The following is a 17,677-nucleotide window of genomic DNA, read 5'->3' on the forward strand; positions in this document are numbered from 1 at the left end:
CGTCTTCGTCCTTCTCATCGGAGCCCAGAAATTAAATATTTTCAACCATAATTAGGGAAAGTCAAGCTCCCTTCCTTGTCTTTGCCCTTCTCGTCAGTGCCCAGCTCCCTTGCTCGTTGTCCTCCTCCTTGTTGGAGCCCAGATCGAAAGAATTTGAATCATTGTCTTCCTCTTTCAACCCATGGAAAGTTTAATTAGAATTGTTGTTGTTAGAGATCAAGGGCAAACAGAGGATGTGGGAGGTGTGTGTGTGTGTAAAGGAGAAGGGAGGAACAAAGAGAGAAAAAGAAGAAGACGACGAACACGAACCTAGTATCCATATGAGAGAGAGAGAGTAGACAATGCGAGAGTGGAAGGAGAGCGTTGTGAGTGAGGGAGGGAGTGAACAAGAGGGATCCTACCGATAAATAATCGGATGTGAGGGGTGTAAAATAAGTGGAGGCAGATTAAATAGTCTGGTACTTATTTAATACGAAGCTCACCAAACACCCATTTTGTATTATTATTACTATTCGATGGTACTATACGGCGTACTAAACGATACCTAATTTTTTTTCTTATTGAAGGACTTGAACATAAAACCCTAGACACAGGTCGCTTCAGTGACTTCACTGCTCCCTCAGTTCATCCCCCACCCCTAACACTTAACCCTCACGTGACTCGTGATAGAACCATCACGTGACCCCCTTCTTCCGCTTCCTCACACAGAGACACAAACTCTCTCTCTCTCTCTCTCTCTCTCTCTCCCCGGCTGTCTGTTTTCACAGATTCACTTCTCACTGTCACCTTTGTCCTAAGCTGCAGGAACACAACACCCTTGTCGTTTCTTGTCTCTCCATTTCCAAAGCTCTTCACTTCAGAGCTTTAACATCCCCCTTCTTCTATGTAGCCCCACTTCCAACACAAACTACTACCACTACCACTACCACTACCACTACCAGTCAAATGGGTTGCTTACACTCCAAAACCGCCCACCTCCTTCGCTCCCCCGACCACCCTTCTTCTCTACCCACCCACAAACCCGACCCGGGTAGGTCTCTACCTCTCCTGGGTCCTCTTTGTTTCTTCTTTTTACGGCATTGATTTTTTATGGGTTTTCTTGTTTTTGTTTGGTTTTGAAGCTAATGGGGATCAAGCTGCGGCGGCGGAGCCCCAGGTGCCGGCGTTCAAAGAGTACAGCGTCGACGAGCTCCGGAAGGCCACGAATGGGTTCAGCTCCGATTGCATTGTTTCCGAAAGCAGCGAAAAAGCTCCGAATGTTGTTTACAGAGGGAAGCTTGATGGCAGTCGCTTTGTCGCTGTTAAACGCTTCTCGAAGCAGTCTTGGCCCGACGCCCAGCAGTTCGTGGTGAGTACAAGGTCATTGTTTTCTGTTTGGTTCCTGAGAAAATGAAGGACGAAGAAAATAGCTTTTATAACAGAGTATTTTGGGACTTGGGTTTTCATTTGGGGCTGAACTATCTGGTAATGCTGAGGAAATGGAAAAGACAAAGTAAAGTAATATTTTGGGATTCCGATTATTCTACAATTTGTAGTAGACAAAAGTACGTTAGATAACTACTTCGTTCTTAGTTTTCACTTTTTATTTTTCTTCAAAATTGAAAACCGAAAATTTGTTTAGCAACTACTTTCAATTTTCAGTTACAAAACTGAAATCGAATTTCAAATAACCCCTCATTGTCCCTTTATTTCTTAAAAACAAACAAGGGAGGAGTTTTGGCATTATTGGATGGTTTCACTGAGTTTGATGTTAATGAATATGATTGGGCAGGCTGAGGCTTCTGGAGTGGTGAAGTTGAGGCACAAGAGATTGGTGAATCTGATTGGTTGCTCTGCCGAGGGAGACGAACGGCTCTTGGTGGCTGAGTATATGCCCAATGATACTCTTTCCAAGTATCTCTTCCATTGTAATACCACTCAATCACTTCCCTGTTGCTTTCTTTTCTCTAGTGCATATCATTGACTTTGTAACTAACCATCCTTTTGCTTTTAGCTTTTTTGAACACTTTGTTGTGCACTAGGATCAAATTCTTTTTTTCGCCGTTGCATTTTTACTGTTGTCCAACACTTTTTGTGAACCTATAATAAAAACCCTCTCCTACCGTACTTTTCTGAAGAATTGCGCACAATCAAAGGCAAAAACATTTAGTTCACTTTATTTGACTACTGTTTGCCTAGTGCAACTAAAACTGCTGATGATTCCTGCGTATCTATGACTTATGTGTTACACTTGGTGATCAGTATACTGAACGATATCCCTACTCAGGCCATTATGTTTTCTATTATTATTAACTTCTTATGGCTTCTTACAGGGGACAAGAAGCCATTGCCATGGGAAATGCGCGTTAGAGTTGCATACTATATTGCAGAAGCACTTGATCATTGTAATACAGAAAACCGAAAGATCTATCACGATTTGAATGCATATAGAGTTCTTTTTGATGAGGTGCGTCTTATGGCTTCAGATCATTCCATTTGGATGCACTAGACTTTTATGTTTGCATTCCAACAGCGTATGCATTTGTTGCTGCATATGTGCTTCTTACTGAAAGATCATCGAATAGTTTAATTTATGCCCTGGATTGTTGCTTTGGTTGGTCATTGATTTATCATTCATCTTGGCAAATTCATTGCACTGGTTGCTAACTTTGACAAATATTGTTTGCTCCATCTACTGTTAAGGTATCCAAATTCCCAGAACGCAAATGAAAAGACTACAGTACCTATACACTTATATGTTCTTGTGCTTTTCATTTACGTCTTGTCCAAAATCATATTAGAGCATTGTGCTGACATGTGTCATATAAGTTGCCGTTTTCCTGTGTATAATCTTTCTAAACTGCATAAACAAGTTTGAGAATGGTCAAAAGTAAAAGAATCTTTTAAATGGCCTTGCCTAGCCAGAAAGAGAAAAAATAACCAGGCCTTTTACAACTACTCAAACAGCGCTCAGTTTGCCCATTTCTTTCTACAGGTGTTTCAGTATTTGCTAACATTGACCTCATTTAAACTTTCTTTATTTTTGCAGCGACTATCGCATAGTTTCTCTATTCTTGATTGTTATTGTTCCTACCTTAAACATCTTACTGTTGTATGGATAACTGCTAGTCGTTTTCCTGTAACAATACACTTGGTTGTGATAGTAAACATTTTGTATAAATTAGACTAGGTTCTGTAAGATTTTTGTAATTACATTATAACTGACCAATGAACTTGTTTCAGGACGGTGACCCTCGTTTGTCAGCCTTTGGCCTTATGAAAAATAGTAGGGATGGAAAAAGCTATAGTACCAATTTAGCTTATACACCACCTGAGTTTCTACGGACAGGTAAATTACTTCACAACATATGCCCTTATGGGTGACAGAAAATTGTGTCTATAATATCTCCTGCATCATTTGGAATAGCAAAATATTGTAATATGAAGTCTAAACTATAATATTTCCCATTTTAGTACCTAAATTAATCTTTTTGTGCCTAATAAGTCTTGTGAAATCAAACTTCCATTAGTCTGATAACAGATCTTAAGGGCAGGTATTGAGATGGGACCCGCCCTAAATTTTAGGTACCAAAATTACAAACCTTTCATATTATGAATTGTAAGAAAAATATTAAGAATGATTACATTGTCTCGTACTCAGGCTGGTTAGATATCTTATGAAGTATAATACGTAGAAATTGTAAGCCTCTATGTTAGAGTGAAAGGTGTTGGATTGCGAAGCATAGTTGTTTTTGTACATCAGTGTCGAGTTCAGGCTACTTGGATATCATGTGATAAAGTATATGCATAGAAACTGTAAGCTTTTCCGCTCATTATAATGAATGGTGTTGGACTGAGAAGAATAGTCATTTCTATGTATCAATTAACACCAACTTTGAGTTTGTTATGTTCTTTTAGAGGTATCGATGTATGGAAACCGTACGTAACTCACAATGTTTTCATGCTTATGAGTCCTGAAGAATGTGCAACTAGTGATAGATCGTCGATCAACCTTAACTCAGAGAAGCCATGAGAGAGAGAGAGAGAGAGAGAGAGAGAGAGAATGTCAAATGAATTTCAATACTATTTCATAACTGCCTTTCTGTTACTTACAAACCAAACTATATAGCAACTCTCCCTAACTACTTTTATCCATTTACAGCTATACTAACAACCTTATTACAAGTATTACAGCTCAATCTCTCAGATGATGACACCTGGCTCAATCACAATTGCTTTATAACTACTCTTAGCTTCTAGTAATCCCATTAGAATCCTAACATTACTCCTCCCTTTGAAATTAGCCTTGTCCTCAAGGCTGAAAGTTAGGAAACTTCGACTGTAGAGTATCAAAGCTTTCCCAAGATGCATCTGCAGCATGGTGATTTTTCCAATGCACCAACACTTTTGTGATTGAAGTTGATCCTGTTTGAATCACTCTTCGGTCCAAAATAGCTTCTGGTTCTGGTTCATCATGCATTAAGCCAGCATCTTGAACTGTTGGTAAGGGAATAGTAGTAGTGACTAAAGTTCCCAGCTTCTTTTTGAGACATGAAACATGAAAAACTGGATGGATCTTGGAGTGACTTGGTAGCTTCAACCTATACGCCACAGGCCCAACTCGATCAAGAATCTCAAAGGGACCATAGAATCGAGGATGCAGTTTATGGAAAGGATGCAAAGCTAGTGACTTCTGCTGGTAGGGAACCAATCGGAGGTAGACAAAGTCAACAATTGCAATGATCTCTCAATTCTATGTTTGTTTGCTTGAGTTGTCATCCGTTCTTGAGCAGCTGCTAAGTTGGTCTTTAACAGAGATAAAATTCTAGTTCTTTCTTTCAAGCACTAGTCCACCATATCAATTTTTGTTGTTCCAAGTTCATAGAGTGTAACATGTGGTGGGGACTGTCCATACACCACTTCATAAGGTGTCATTTTAGTTGCAGAATGGTATGAGGTGTTGTAGCTCCATTCTGCCCAAGGAAGCCATGTCAACTATTGCTTGGGTTGCAAGCTACAAAAACACCTCAAATATGTTTCCAGACATCTATTTAGAACTTCAGTTTGTCCATCAGTTTGAGGATGAAAACCTGAACTGAGACAGAGCTTGGACCCTTGAAGTTTAAAAAATTCCTTCCAAAATGTGCTGATGAAAATTGGGTCCCTATCAGATACAATGGAAGTAGGCATTCCATGTAATTTCAACACTTGATCAATAAAGACTTGGGCCACTGAATGTGCTGTATATGGATCAGATAAGGGTAAAAAATGTGCAGCTTTTGAGAATCTGTTAACAATGACAAATATAACTGATTTATCCTTGCAGGGAGGAAGTTCAGTGATAAAATCCATAGCTATATCAGACCAAATTCTTTGAGGGATTGGTAATGGATTAAGAAGTCTAGCCGGTGAAAGTGTCTTATACTTATTCTTCTGACAAACATCACATCCAGCAATCATTTCTTTGATATTGTACTTCATACCCTCCCCATAAAAAGATCTAGATATCCTTTTATAGGTCTTAAGAAAACCTTCATGGCTTGCAGATGGTGTACAATGGTGTTCTTCAAATATCATTGTTCTCCACTGACTTGTAGGATTGATAACAATCCTATTCTTATACTTCAAAAATCCATTATCAAGCTGATATTTGAGAAAATTTAATGGAGTCGAATATGGGGGTGTGTAAAACAGCTTGAGACTTCTGTAAAATCCTATCATCTTTTTCAACATGCCTCCGTAGATCATCGAGCCAAGACATATAAGGGTATGATAAGGCAAGTAAATCATTGTCAAAGTCTGTGCATTCCAAAGTAATTGGAGCAATATTGCTGTGACCAGTACTCATAACCATGCTTGAAGCCATAGCAAGTTCATTGCCTGAACCAATAGCTGATTTAACTTGAGAAGTGAACATTCTAGATAATGCATCAGCTGCCTTATTGTCACTGCCCTTTCTATACTGGATTTCATAATCAAATCCAAGTAACTTGGAAACCCATCTTTGCTGGAAAGGAGAATTAGCTCGATTTTGGAGAATATTTGAGGCTATGATGGTCTGTCCTTATAATGAAGTGGTTTCCCAGTAAATAGGACTGCCACTTTTTAATTGCATGAATCACAGCTAACATTTCTTTTTCATATGCAGATAGTGCTTGATTCTTTGATCCTAAAGCTTGACTGGTAAATGCAATAGGTCTACCTTCTTGTTGTCGAACTGCCCCTATCCCAGTGCCTGAAGCATCACTTTCAATAACAAATGGTTTTGAAAAATCTGGTAGTGCTAAAACCTGAGGAGACAACATTGCATTTTTCAATTCCTGAAATGCATCAGTTGCTGTAGAACTCCATTTAAACCCATCCTTCTTAGTGAGTTGAGTCAAAGGTTCACTGATTCTTCCAAATTAAGGAATGAACTTCCTATAATAACCAGTTAAGCCTAAAAAACCATTACAGCTTCACAGAAGTAGGGAGAGGCCAATCTGCAATGGCTTTCAGTTTTGAAGGGTCAGCAGCTACTCCATTTTGAGAAACAATGTGGCCTAAGTATTCAATTTGTTGTTTCCCAAAAGCACACTTAGACAGTTTCACAAACAAGTGATGAGTTTGGAGTAAACTGAGAGCAATGCTCAAATGCTGCAGATGCAATTCCCAAGAAGCACTATATATCAGAATATCATCAAAGAAAACTAGGATGAATTTCCTCAAATAAAGCCTAAAAATCTCATTCATAAGGCTTTGGAAAGATGTAGGGCCATTTGTTAAGCCAAAGGGCATAACTAGGAACTCATAATGTCCCTCATGAGTTCTAAAGGCAGTTTTTTCAATATCTTTGGGGTGCATACGAATTTGATGATAACCGGATCTAAGATCCAGTTTTGAAAAATAGTTTGCACCAAAGAGCTCATCCAATAACTCATCAATCAATGTTATAGGGTACTTATCTTTGATTGTGAGTAGATTAAGTGCCCTATAATCCATGCCCATCTTCCAAGAACCCTCCTTTTTCTTCACTAAAAGCACTAGAGAGGAGAATGGACTATGGCTCGGCCTGATGAAACCTGATTCCAGTAGCTCCTTGACACATTTCTCTATTTTTGTTTTCTGAAAGGGACCATACTTATAAGGTCGAGCACTAGGTGGTTTGCATCCTTCCAACAATGGTATTCTGTGATCATGGGGCCTAGATAGAGGTAATCCATATGGACTTTGAAAAATAGGTTGATACTTTGCTAAAAGAACTTGCAAATCCTTATCTTGGTGAGAATCCAACTGAGAATGAGTAGATGGAGTTGTGTTGTCTGCACTAACTTGCAAAACAAATAAAGCAGCTCCTAAGCAATGTTCATGATTGAGTAACTTATCCATTTGTAAGGAAGAAATGGATTGAGGTTCTTGGGGTTGAGGACTTGAGATGGAAAAAGTGGTGTTGCCAACTACAAACTGCATAATCATCTTGTCAAAGTCCCATAGTACTGGTCCCCATGTTCTTAACCATTGTATGCCCAAAACAATATCACATCCACCCAAGGGAAGAGCATAGAAATCAAGCACAGTGGCATAATCTTGTATTCGAATAGAAACCTGAGTTAAACATCCAGTACTAGTAAGGGATCCCTCATTTGCAATCTTCACAGTGAATGGGTGTGTGGTATCTAGATGACCCTTTAGTTGTTTGACTAATGAAATATCAATGAAAGTATGTGAGCTACCTGAATCTACCAGAAAAATAGCAGGACAATTGAGTACTAACCCACTAACTTTCATTTTTCTGATGGATTTTGGAGTAGGCATTCCATAAACTGCACAAGCAGTTACCTCAGGCTCTTCATTGTCATCAGAATGATGCTCAATAAGGTCTCCATTTTCGTACACATCCATGAGTAGCACATGACGTTTTGGACCAGCACACACATGCTCTCTGGAAAAAATTTCATCATAGTTAAAACACAACCTGTTCTTCCTTCGAAATTCAATTTCTGCTGGTGTTAAGCACCTAAAACTTTCATTTCTTGAAGAATGCTCAATCTTTGGCGTGTTGGTGATATCAGATAACTGTGTAGGCTTGAATTGAGATGCCGAGGGAAGGCTTCTTGAAAAAGATCGAACCTTCAATTTTGCCAGTTTGGCATCCACTTGTTGAGAATAAGCAATGGCTTCATAAACATCGAATGGTCTCAGAATCTTGACATCATGGCGAATTTCTGGGTTCAAACCTCCGATGAAACAGCTTTTCAAGGGTCCAGGGTCATTTCCACCGTGCGATTTGCCAACTGTTGGAATTCCATGATGTAGTCTTTGAGCAATCCAGATTGGCGAAGCTTCACCAAATTTTTAGTGCAGTCCATATGGTCAGAAGAACCAAATTCCCTGCAAAAAAATCTTTGTAAAATCTTCCCATTTAAGGTAAAGTTCTTGATGCAGTTCACTCATTCTCATTGAAACCATTGAAGTGCTTCATTTTCCATATGAAAGGAAGCCATACGAACTTTCTTGTCTGCTGGAATATCAAAGTAATCAAAGTAATGCTCCGCCTTGTAAATCCACCCAAGAGGATCATCCCCTTCCTGGAAGCTAGGAAAATCAAGTCTAACCAAAGGGGGTCTTGGTTGAAATCTCGAATCATGGCGGTTGAGATGCTGAGTTCTTGAATCGTCATGCAGACGGGGGTCAGATTGAGTTGCATCCGATGAATCTCCCAGACAACCCATTTCACATTTTTCCAGAAAATCAGGATGAAGCTTTTCAAGTATCTGATGAATCTTGACTCCCTTCCATGGTGTCGAACCTTTGGAGTAGCGTGCTGAGAGTGCTGTTTATCGCAGCAAGATGATTATGCGATTCCATAGCTTTCTTCGTCGATGTACGAGTCATATGGTAGCAGAGAAGGGATGGAGGAGTCAAGACTAGCTCGATACCAATGATAGATCCTTGATCAACCTTAACTTAGAGAAGCCATGAGAGAACGAGAGAGAGAGAGAGAATGACAAATGAATTTCAATACTATTTCATAACTGCCTTTCTGTTACTTACAAACCAATCTATATAGCAACTCTCCCTAACTACTTTTATCCAATTACAGCTATACTAACAACCTTATTACAAGTATTACAGCTCAATCACTGAGATGATGACATCTGGCACAATTATAATTGCTTTATAACTACTCTTAGCTACTTGTAATCCCATTAGAATCCTAACAACTAGTTACTCCCATAGCATTTACCCATGGTAGTGTGATAGTTTTCCCATATTTGGCTGATAAATTCATATGCCTCGAGATATGAAAACCGATTTTCAGTATATTTGACTAGAGTCAAACTTTGCAGGCAGTGTCATTCCAGAGAGTGTAATCTACAGTTATGGAACTGTCCTGTTTGACCTTTTGAGTGGGAAGCATATTCCTCCAAGCCATGTAAGTGGACTAACATTCCTTGAACCTTTACATTATTCTTCTTTCAGGGATTATTCTTTTTCTTTTCCCTGTGGATTCATTGACAATTCTAGCACCAAGGCTCCCTACTGCCTTGGTGCAAATACTATTTGGTGCATGATCTCCGGGTTCCAAATCTAGGTTCTTAAACTATGTTTTAGGATCCCACATCTAGAATTTTCATTAGCATTCTGTGAAGCTCCTATTGTTTTGAACGCTTTCGTCTTCGTTGTATCTAGTATGTATTTATGTCCTGCACTTGATTTATAATTTTGACATGTTTGGCATCATTGATATCTCAAATTCAACAAGAATTGGACACCACAAACAGTGTATGTTCATTTCGTTTACTTGAAGCTCTACTTTTATGTTTAATATTTTTGGCATCCTTTATGATTTCTGCCAAGCTCAGGTTTCGTTAAATCCAAACTCTTTTAGGAATAGAAAGTGGGCAAATGATTCTGTTTAGTTTACTTAAATGATGTGTGACATTACTTTGATAGATATGAAAATTGTTTAAGGGATTATTGTATCTCCAGGCATTGGACTTGATAAGAGGAAAAAATGTATTGTTGTTGATGGATTCGTCATTGGAAGGGCAGTATGCGAATGATGATGCCATGAAATTGGTTGAACTTGCTTCCAAATGTCTTCAGTCTGAGGCTAGGGATAGAGGAGATATTAAGTTTCTTCTTACAGCCGTTGCACCATTCCAAAAGCAGAAAGAGGTGATATACTGTTTTCTCCTGAAATCGCCAGTTGTTAGTGTAACTCGATTTGATGGATTTTATACGAAGAGGAAGAACTGAACAGAAAATGAAAACAGAGATGGAAGAAGCTGAAACGAAAATTTTTTTCTTTCTTGTTTCTCTCTTGCACAAAATGCTGCAGAGGAATATTTTTGTACTGCTACGAAAAGTGAGCACTAACACTCCTTTACATTAACTGATGGCCTTAGCTTTAGGACCACACAAAACTCTACTTTTAATCTTAGTCACTCATCTAACTAATTACATGGATCACACACCACATGGCACTCATGGCCTTACAACTTGTAACTTTACACTTGACAAATATGCTCAAGTGAATACACACATTAAACTCATCTTATTTCTAATACTCAATCAGCTAGAGACTTATAATTCAACACTCCCCTTTAAGTCTTGAGCTGATTTAACTCCAAGCATGCTCCTGAGATAATTAAACCGATCTTTAGCCAAAGGTTTTGTGAAAATATCTGCCATCTGTTCTTCTGTGGGACAATAGATCAAATCAATGATTCCTTCTTGCAATGCATCTTTAATGAAGTGATACCTTCTGTCTATATGTTTGGTCTTCTGATGAAAGACAGAATTCTTGGTGATTGCAATTGCTGAGGTGTTGTCACAGTGCAATGGAGTTGCTTCAGTTTGAAGTTCCCCAAAATCCTCTAGAACAAATCTAAGCCAGATTGCTTGTGCACTGGCATTTGATGCACTTATGTACTCTGCTTCTGCAGTGGATAATGCCACGCAACTTTGCTTAACTGAAGCCCAAGAAAAAACTCCACTTTCAAATGAAAATGCATATCCAGATGTGCTTTTGCTATCATCTGGTGATCCACTCCAGTCACTGTCGCAATAGCCAATCAACATTGCCTCCTTGCCTTTTGTATACTCCAAACCATAGTCTAGAGTCCCTTTGATGTATCTGAGCACACGTTTGGCAGTTCCAAAATGCTTGCTGGTGGGACAGTGCATAAATCTGGCAAGCAAACTGGATGCATACATGATGTCAGGCCTAGTAGCTGTGAGATATAGAAGACTTCCCACAATGCTTCTGTACAGCTCTTCACTTACTGCTCCACTTCCATCATCTTTAGTTAATTTCTCAGTTGCCACAAGTGGTGTGATCACAGATTTGCACTCATTCAGACCAAACTTGCTTAGTAAAGAACTTGCATATTTTTTCTGATGAATGAAAATGCTAGAATTGGTCTGAATTACCCCCATTCCAAGAAAATGATGGAGAAGACCCAAATGTCATTTCAGATTTTCTCTTCATGTCTTCTTTGAATTCATCAAGCATCAGTCTATCACTTCCAGTATAGACTATGTCATCCACGTAAATAGAGACAATCAGAATGTCTTGCCCCCCTGCTTTGATGTACAGTGTTGGTTCACTCAAACTTTTCTCAAAACCACACTGTGAGAAGTATGCATCGATTTCTCCATACCAAGCCCTTGGAGCCTGCTTTAATCCGTACAAGGCTTTATGCAATCGATAGACTTTATCTTCCTTTCCCTTGACTACATATCCTTCAGGCTGATCCACATAAACCTCTTCTTCCAATACACCATTCAAAAAAGCTGATTTTACATCAAGTTGATATAATTTCCAGCTCTTATGTGCTGCCAAAGCTACAAGGGTCCTGATAGTATCCAATCTTGCCACTGGAGCATACGTTTCATTGTAGTCTAGACCTGGCTTTTGAGCATAGCCCTTTGCAACTAATCTAGCTTTGTTTTTTAAAACTGATCCATCAAGATTCAACTTGGTCTTATAGACCCATTTAACTCCAATAACAGGCTTTTCAGTTGGTCTATCCACAAGTTTCCAGGTGCCATTCTTCTCAATCATAGCTAATTCACATTGCCTTTAACCATGATTTATCTTGAGCTGCATCTGCATAACTTTCTGGTTCCAGAATCCATGAGTTGCATTGAGCAAGAACATCATTCAAATTTCTCCATTTTAGAGGTGAGTGATCATAAGTCTCTGGAATCTGTGCAGACTCAGGAGTGCAACTTTCTTGTTCTTGTGCATGAGAAAAAGAACTAGGACTGAGAGAACTTTCTTCAATCGCACTCATCTCATATGAATTCACACCAACTACATTTTCAGGTTGATCCTGAATGTAGGTTGCAGCAGCTGAACTTTGTGAATTTTCTTTCCAATTCCAGGTCATAGATTCATCAAAAACCACATCTCTTGACAAGATTAACTTGTTGGTACATGGGTCAAATATTCTGTATCCCTTCTCACATGTAGCATAACCCACAAATACACCTTTACCACTCTTAGCATCTAGCTTATGTCTTGTCTCAATAGGTATATGAACATAGCACAGGGAACCAAAAATCTTGAGATGTGCAAGACCTGGTTTTCTGCCACTATAGGCTTCAAAGGGGGTTGTATTTCCTAGTGCCTTTGTAGGACACCTATTTAGAATATATACAGCTGTGTGTACAGCTTCAGCCCAAAGAACATATGGCATACCTCTATCATGAAGCATAGTCTTTGCCATTTCAACCACAGTTCGATTTTTCCTCTCCACTACTCCATTCTGTTGAGGAGTATAAGCCATGGTGAGTTGCCTTTGAATGCCCTCAGTTTCACAGAATTTAGTGAACTCAGAAGATAAAAATTCTCCACCCCTGTCACTCCTTAGACTTTTAATTTTGAAACCACTCTGCAGCTCCACCATTGACTTGAATTTTTTGAAGTAATTGAATGCATCAGATTTGTATCTGAGAAAATACACCCAGATCATCCTTGTACAGTCATCAATGAATAGCATGAAAAATTTGTTTCCAGCCAATGATGCATTCTGCATAGGACCACAGAGATCAACATGTATAAGTTCCAGAGGACAGCTAGCTCTCCAGGCTTGATCTTTTGGAAACCATTCTCTGTGCTGTTTTCCAAATTGACATCCTTGACATACATCCTTGGTTGCTTCTAGGTATGGAAGACCATGCACCATATTCTTCTCACTGAGTTGCTGAAGCCCTCTGAAATTCAAGTGGCCTAGTCTTCTGTGCCAAAACTGAGTAGAATGCTCCAAACTAGCCTTCAAAACCAACTGATTATTTTTCACCAGAGAAAGAGGATAGCATCGATTTTCCTTCTTCTTAACCTTGATGATAAGGTTTTCAAGTGAAGGTCCATCATATATGCTGCACAAACCTCCTCCAAACACTAGATAATATCCATGCTCATCCATTTGCCCAACACTCAATAAGTTCTCTTTTAAACCTGGCAGATGCATGACTTCCCTGATATACCTTTTACCTCTATTAGTGTCAATCTGCAATGAACCCATTCCAGCCACATTCACTAACACACCAGTAGGCATTTGCACCTTTCCAGCAACATTTGTATTTATGTCAACAAGGAGATCAGCATTCCCTGTCATGTGGTTACTACAACCACTGTCAACATACCAATTTCCATTGATATTTGTTTCTGAAATTGCACTATTAGCATAAAACAGATTTCCTGACACTTCCACCTGATTTGCAGAGTTTGCCTTTTGCACAATCTTCCCTACAATGCATTCTCTAGCCCAATGACCAAACTTATCACAATTATAACACTTAGGCTTCCCCTTATATCGACATTCACCAAAATGATACTTAGAACACACTCTACACTGTGGTTTGACAGTCTCTTGACTCATTGACTGTGACTGATATGGATTTGGTGCAAGACTAGTGAAAGGTTTCTGTTGGAATCGAGGTTTCGAATCCCATTTCTTTCCCTTAGCATTCCAATTCTTCTGGAATTTTGATGAGCCAGATTGAACTCCACTTCTAGTTTGCCCCTTTGGACTTACTGAGAATGATGCAAAAGCCTTCTCAGTGGTATCAACATTATGCAAGTCAAATCGTTGTTCTTGACTCTTCAAAATCGCAACAACTTCTTGCAACTCAACAGACTCTAGACACTTTGTGTTTTCTATAACTAAACAGATGGAATCATAAGGTTTACTTAGACTAATCAGAACCTTCTGCACAAGTCTCTCATTAGAAAGGATTCACCAAATGTTCTCATCTGATTAATTAAATCATTCAATCTTGTAAGATAACTAGACAGAGATTCATCATCTCGCATTCTAGCATACTCAAATTCTCTTCTAAGATTCTGAAGTTTCACGGATCTAACCTGATCACCACCATGATATTCTCCATACAGTAGATCCCATGCCACCTTAGCTGAGTCGGCGTTGGCAATCCTAGGAAAAATCTTATCAGAAACCGCATTCTGTATAATACCTAGAGCCTTTGCATCTTGCATATATGCTGCGACCATTTTCTCATCGTCTTCTTCTCCCTCTGAGCTTCCTTCAGCCTTCTTCTTCTTTGACTCTGAGATCGTAACCCCTTTTTCAACCAATCTCCATAACCCATGAGATTTGAAAATCGTCATCATCTTAATCCTCCAGAACTCGTAGTTCTCACCGGAGAAGATCGGAGTTCTCACCTCAGAACTTCCGGACCCAGCCATCTCTTAGCTTAGACAAGACGAACACAAATCGAAATCGGAATCTATGGAGTTTCGGCAACTTCGCTTGAGCCGGAACGACCTTAAGTGTAGCTCAAAATGCTTCACAGTTTACGCCCAGATCTCAAATGATCGAACTAGGCTCTGAGGCCATGTTAGTGTAACTCGATTTGATGGATTTTATACGAAGAGGAAGAACTGAACAGAAAATGAAAACAGAGATGGAAGAAGCTGAAACGAAAATTTTTTTCTTTCTTGTTTCTCTCTTGCACAAAATGCTGCAGAGGAATATTTTTGTACTGCTACGAAAAGTGAGCACTAACACTCCTTTACATTAACTGATGGCCTTAGCTTTAGGACCACACAAAACTCTACTTTTAATCTTAGTCACTCATCTAACTAATTACATGGATCACACACCACATGGCACTCATGGCCTTACAACTTGTAACTTTACACTTGACAAATATGCTCAAGTGAATACACACATTAAACTCATCTTATTTCTAATACTCAATCAGCTAGAGACTTATAATTCAACACCAGTTTGTTATATCTTTGTTTTGTGAGACATGGAATCCTTCTACTTTGTTTTAGAACATATTCTTTTTTCCATCCTTACATGCTCTGATTGCTCATAATGGTTGGTTAAGGTGGCATCTCATGTTCTAATGGGCCTCCCAAAAAACACTGTTGAAGTACCAACCATGCTTTCTCCTCTTGGAAAGGCCTGTGCAAGGATGGATCTTACTGCTGTGCATGATATTTTGCTGAAAACAGGCTATAAAGACGAGGAAGGTGCCGAAAATGAGGTACACTGAATATCCTATTCTACTTGCACTTATGACCTTAACAGTTTGAAACAGAGTTCTTAAATAGTCTGAAGAATCTCGGCATAAACCAATCAGAAATGCTAACTTAATGGGGTTTTCCCAAGTTTGAGATGTAGTAAATTCATTTGGAGTTTTTATGTTTTTGTTTCTGGATTTTTTGCTTGAAGTCTTCTTTCTTTTGTAAAATGAAAATGTTACAGCCCATATAATTTGAATTACCTCTAAGTTTGAATACGGATGTCTTTTTTGTGTCATTGATTTGATATGAGTAGCATGAATACTCCAATCTACGTTGGCATACATCCTATTGCAGACTGGGAATCCAACCCGCTTTTGCATAAATCAAAAGCTGTAGATAATATTCAAAAATTTTTTTCATATTTCCCATGTGGTAAAGCACTTAATAGAGAAAAAATTCTTGGTACAAATTGATTGTATGCAAACTCTTAAGAGGAGAATGAACAACGCTGCCAGTAGTTCACTAGAGATTTGTTTTTGCCCAATTCTTTTGGAAGTTCCCATGTGTTCATGTTGATGTTGCATGAGTCTCATGGTTGTTTATTTGTCTGTTCTCCAATAAGCATATCATAGTTTTCATGATTGTTCTTATTTTATGTTCATGGGCTTATGAATTCACTTCATTTATGTTCTGACAATGTGATCTATTTAATTCAAGCTCTCGTTTCAAGAATGGACACAACAAGTCCAAGATATGTTGAACACAAAGAAATTTGGGGATATTGCATTTAGGGACAAGGATTTCAAGAAAGCAATCGAGTATTATTCCGAGGTAGGTGCACTCTTTTCTTCTCCTTCAATCGAATTTCATCTTTTAACAAGAGGGTGATATTGTGTGACGATTTAGTTCGATATGCTATTGGCTAAGCAAGAGCTATGGGATCGTAGTGCCACAACTTGAATGTGCACGGTGCACAGGTACCAGGTACATGGTTAAGTTAGAGTACCAGGATGAAATTGTGTTACTCAGCCTATTTATTTGCAATGTAGTGTTCTAAAAATGAAAATCCCAAAATTTGTAAACAACGATAGCCAACATCCATAAGCTATGGTCTCTTGAACACAGACATGTGTGTCTTTGTGACGGAAAATCAAGACTATTGTTTGTTTTGATAACACAATTATTCAAGGATACCTTTTCTTTGCAATGAACAGTTAGTCGCCATGATGTCTGGCCCTTCAGCAACTGTCTTTGGGAGAAGAGCCTTCTCCTACTTGATGAATGGCCAAGCAGAGCTTGCCTTAAGAGATGCGATGGAGGCACAGGTATGCCTACCAGAGTGGCCGACTGCATTCTACTTGCAGGGGCTTGCACTCTCAAAGCTCGGAATGGAGACTGATGCTCAGGACATGCTAAATGATGGAGTGGCCTTTGACACAAAGAGACACAATGTCTGGCGTAACTAAACTTGTACACTTGAAATGGATAGAATAGGTGTTGAAAGTTGTAGGTGAAAGTGAAATGCGTTAGATAGATTTATTTAGGGTTCTTTGCAAATGTTAACTGTAGTAACTAAGCCTTCTTTAGCCTGTATAATGTATTTGCAGTAGAAATAACCGACTAAAATTATTTATTCTAGTGCATATTGCCTTTGAAGAAGACATTTACTTGTATCAATTTTATTTTTTATCTATCTGAGGTATATACTGGTCATGGTTGAGCCAAACCCTAAGCTACTAAAACAAATTGCCAAGCGTTCCTAGACAGAACATTTGTCATGTAATTATTCTCTTTTGGTTCTTAAATTCAATGGACTTCAAGTTGCAGTGGTTTTCACTTTCTCTGAGTCTGCTAGGAAATTGTGGGATTCGGTTAAAGATATGTATGGGCATCAAAACAATGCAGCTTGAATTTTCCAGCTTAAGAAGGATATTGCTGAAGCTACTCAAGGAGGAAGATCTTTCACTGAGCATCTTGGAAAATTGAAAATTATGTCGGATGAGCTTGCGATATATCATACTGCCGATGCAGTGACTCTCTTAGAAGAGCTGAAGAAGACAATATTTCAGTTGCTTGCCAGCCTTGACTCTGACTATGAAGACCTTCAAAGTCATGTTGTCGAGAGTCTTGAGTTGCCGTCATTGTCTAATGTTTCTGCCAATGTCCAACGTGAAGAGTGTTGGAAGTGTGCCCATAAAGCCACTTATT

At 38.9% G+C, this 17,677-nt stretch overlaps 1 protein-coding gene across 3 annotated transcripts; it reads left to right on the forward strand.

Annotated features, from left to right (window-relative positions):
- The first annotated feature begins 899 nt into the window (after nucleotides 1-899).
- LOC103965718 (serine/threonine-protein kinase BSK2) lies at nucleotides 900-17,125 on the forward strand. 3 transcript variants are annotated; one of them, XM_048573487.1, is made up of 10 exons: nucleotides 900-1,030; nucleotides 1,122-1,348; nucleotides 1,772-1,907; nucleotides 2,313-2,446; nucleotides 3,223-3,328; nucleotides 9,309-9,394; nucleotides 9,952-10,140; nucleotides 15,331-15,489; nucleotides 16,187-16,300; nucleotides 16,684-17,125. In XM_048573487.1, the coding sequence occupies exons 1-10, from the start codon at nucleotides 946-948 to the stop codon at nucleotides 16,933-16,935; spliced, it is 1,488 nt and encodes a 495-aa protein (XP_048429444.1). In that variant the 5' UTR covers nucleotides 900-945; the 3' UTR covers nucleotides 16,936-17,125. The 3 variants fall into 3 exon arrangements, with proteins under 3 accessions (XP_048429444.1, XP_048429446.1, XP_048429445.1); XM_048573489.1 differs by lacking the exons at nucleotides 900-1,030; nucleotides 1,122-1,348 and adding an exon at nucleotides 1,381-1,544; XM_048573488.1 differs by lacking the exons at nucleotides 900-1,030; nucleotides 1,122-1,348 and adding an exon at nucleotides 1,381-1,464.
- The last annotated feature ends 552 nt before the right edge of the window (nucleotides 17,126-17,677 follow it).

Source organism: the organism of the source record quoted next, unplaced genomic scaffold (assembly GCF_019419815.1).
Source record: "Pyrus x bretschneideri cultivar Hongxiangsu unplaced genomic scaffold, Pyrus_bretschneideri_v1 Contig69, whole genome shotgun sequence".
Taxonomy (NCBI): domain Eukaryota; kingdom Viridiplantae; phylum Streptophyta; class Magnoliopsida; order Rosales; family Rosaceae; genus Pyrus; species Pyrus x bretschneideri.

Coding starts and splice junctions, on each gene's coding strand:
- LOC103965718 (XM_048573487.1), top strand. CDS start 946: ATGGGTTGCTTACACTCCAAAACCGCCCACCTCCTTCGCTCCCCCGAC. Junction 2,447..3,222: donor ATAGAGTTCTTTTTGATGAG/GTGCGTCTTATG, acceptor AACTTGTTTCAG/GACGGTGACCCTCGTTTGTC. Junction 3,329..9,308: donor ACCTGAGTTTCTACGGACAG/GTAAATTACTTC, acceptor CAAACTTTGCAG/GCAGTGTCATTCCAGAGAGT.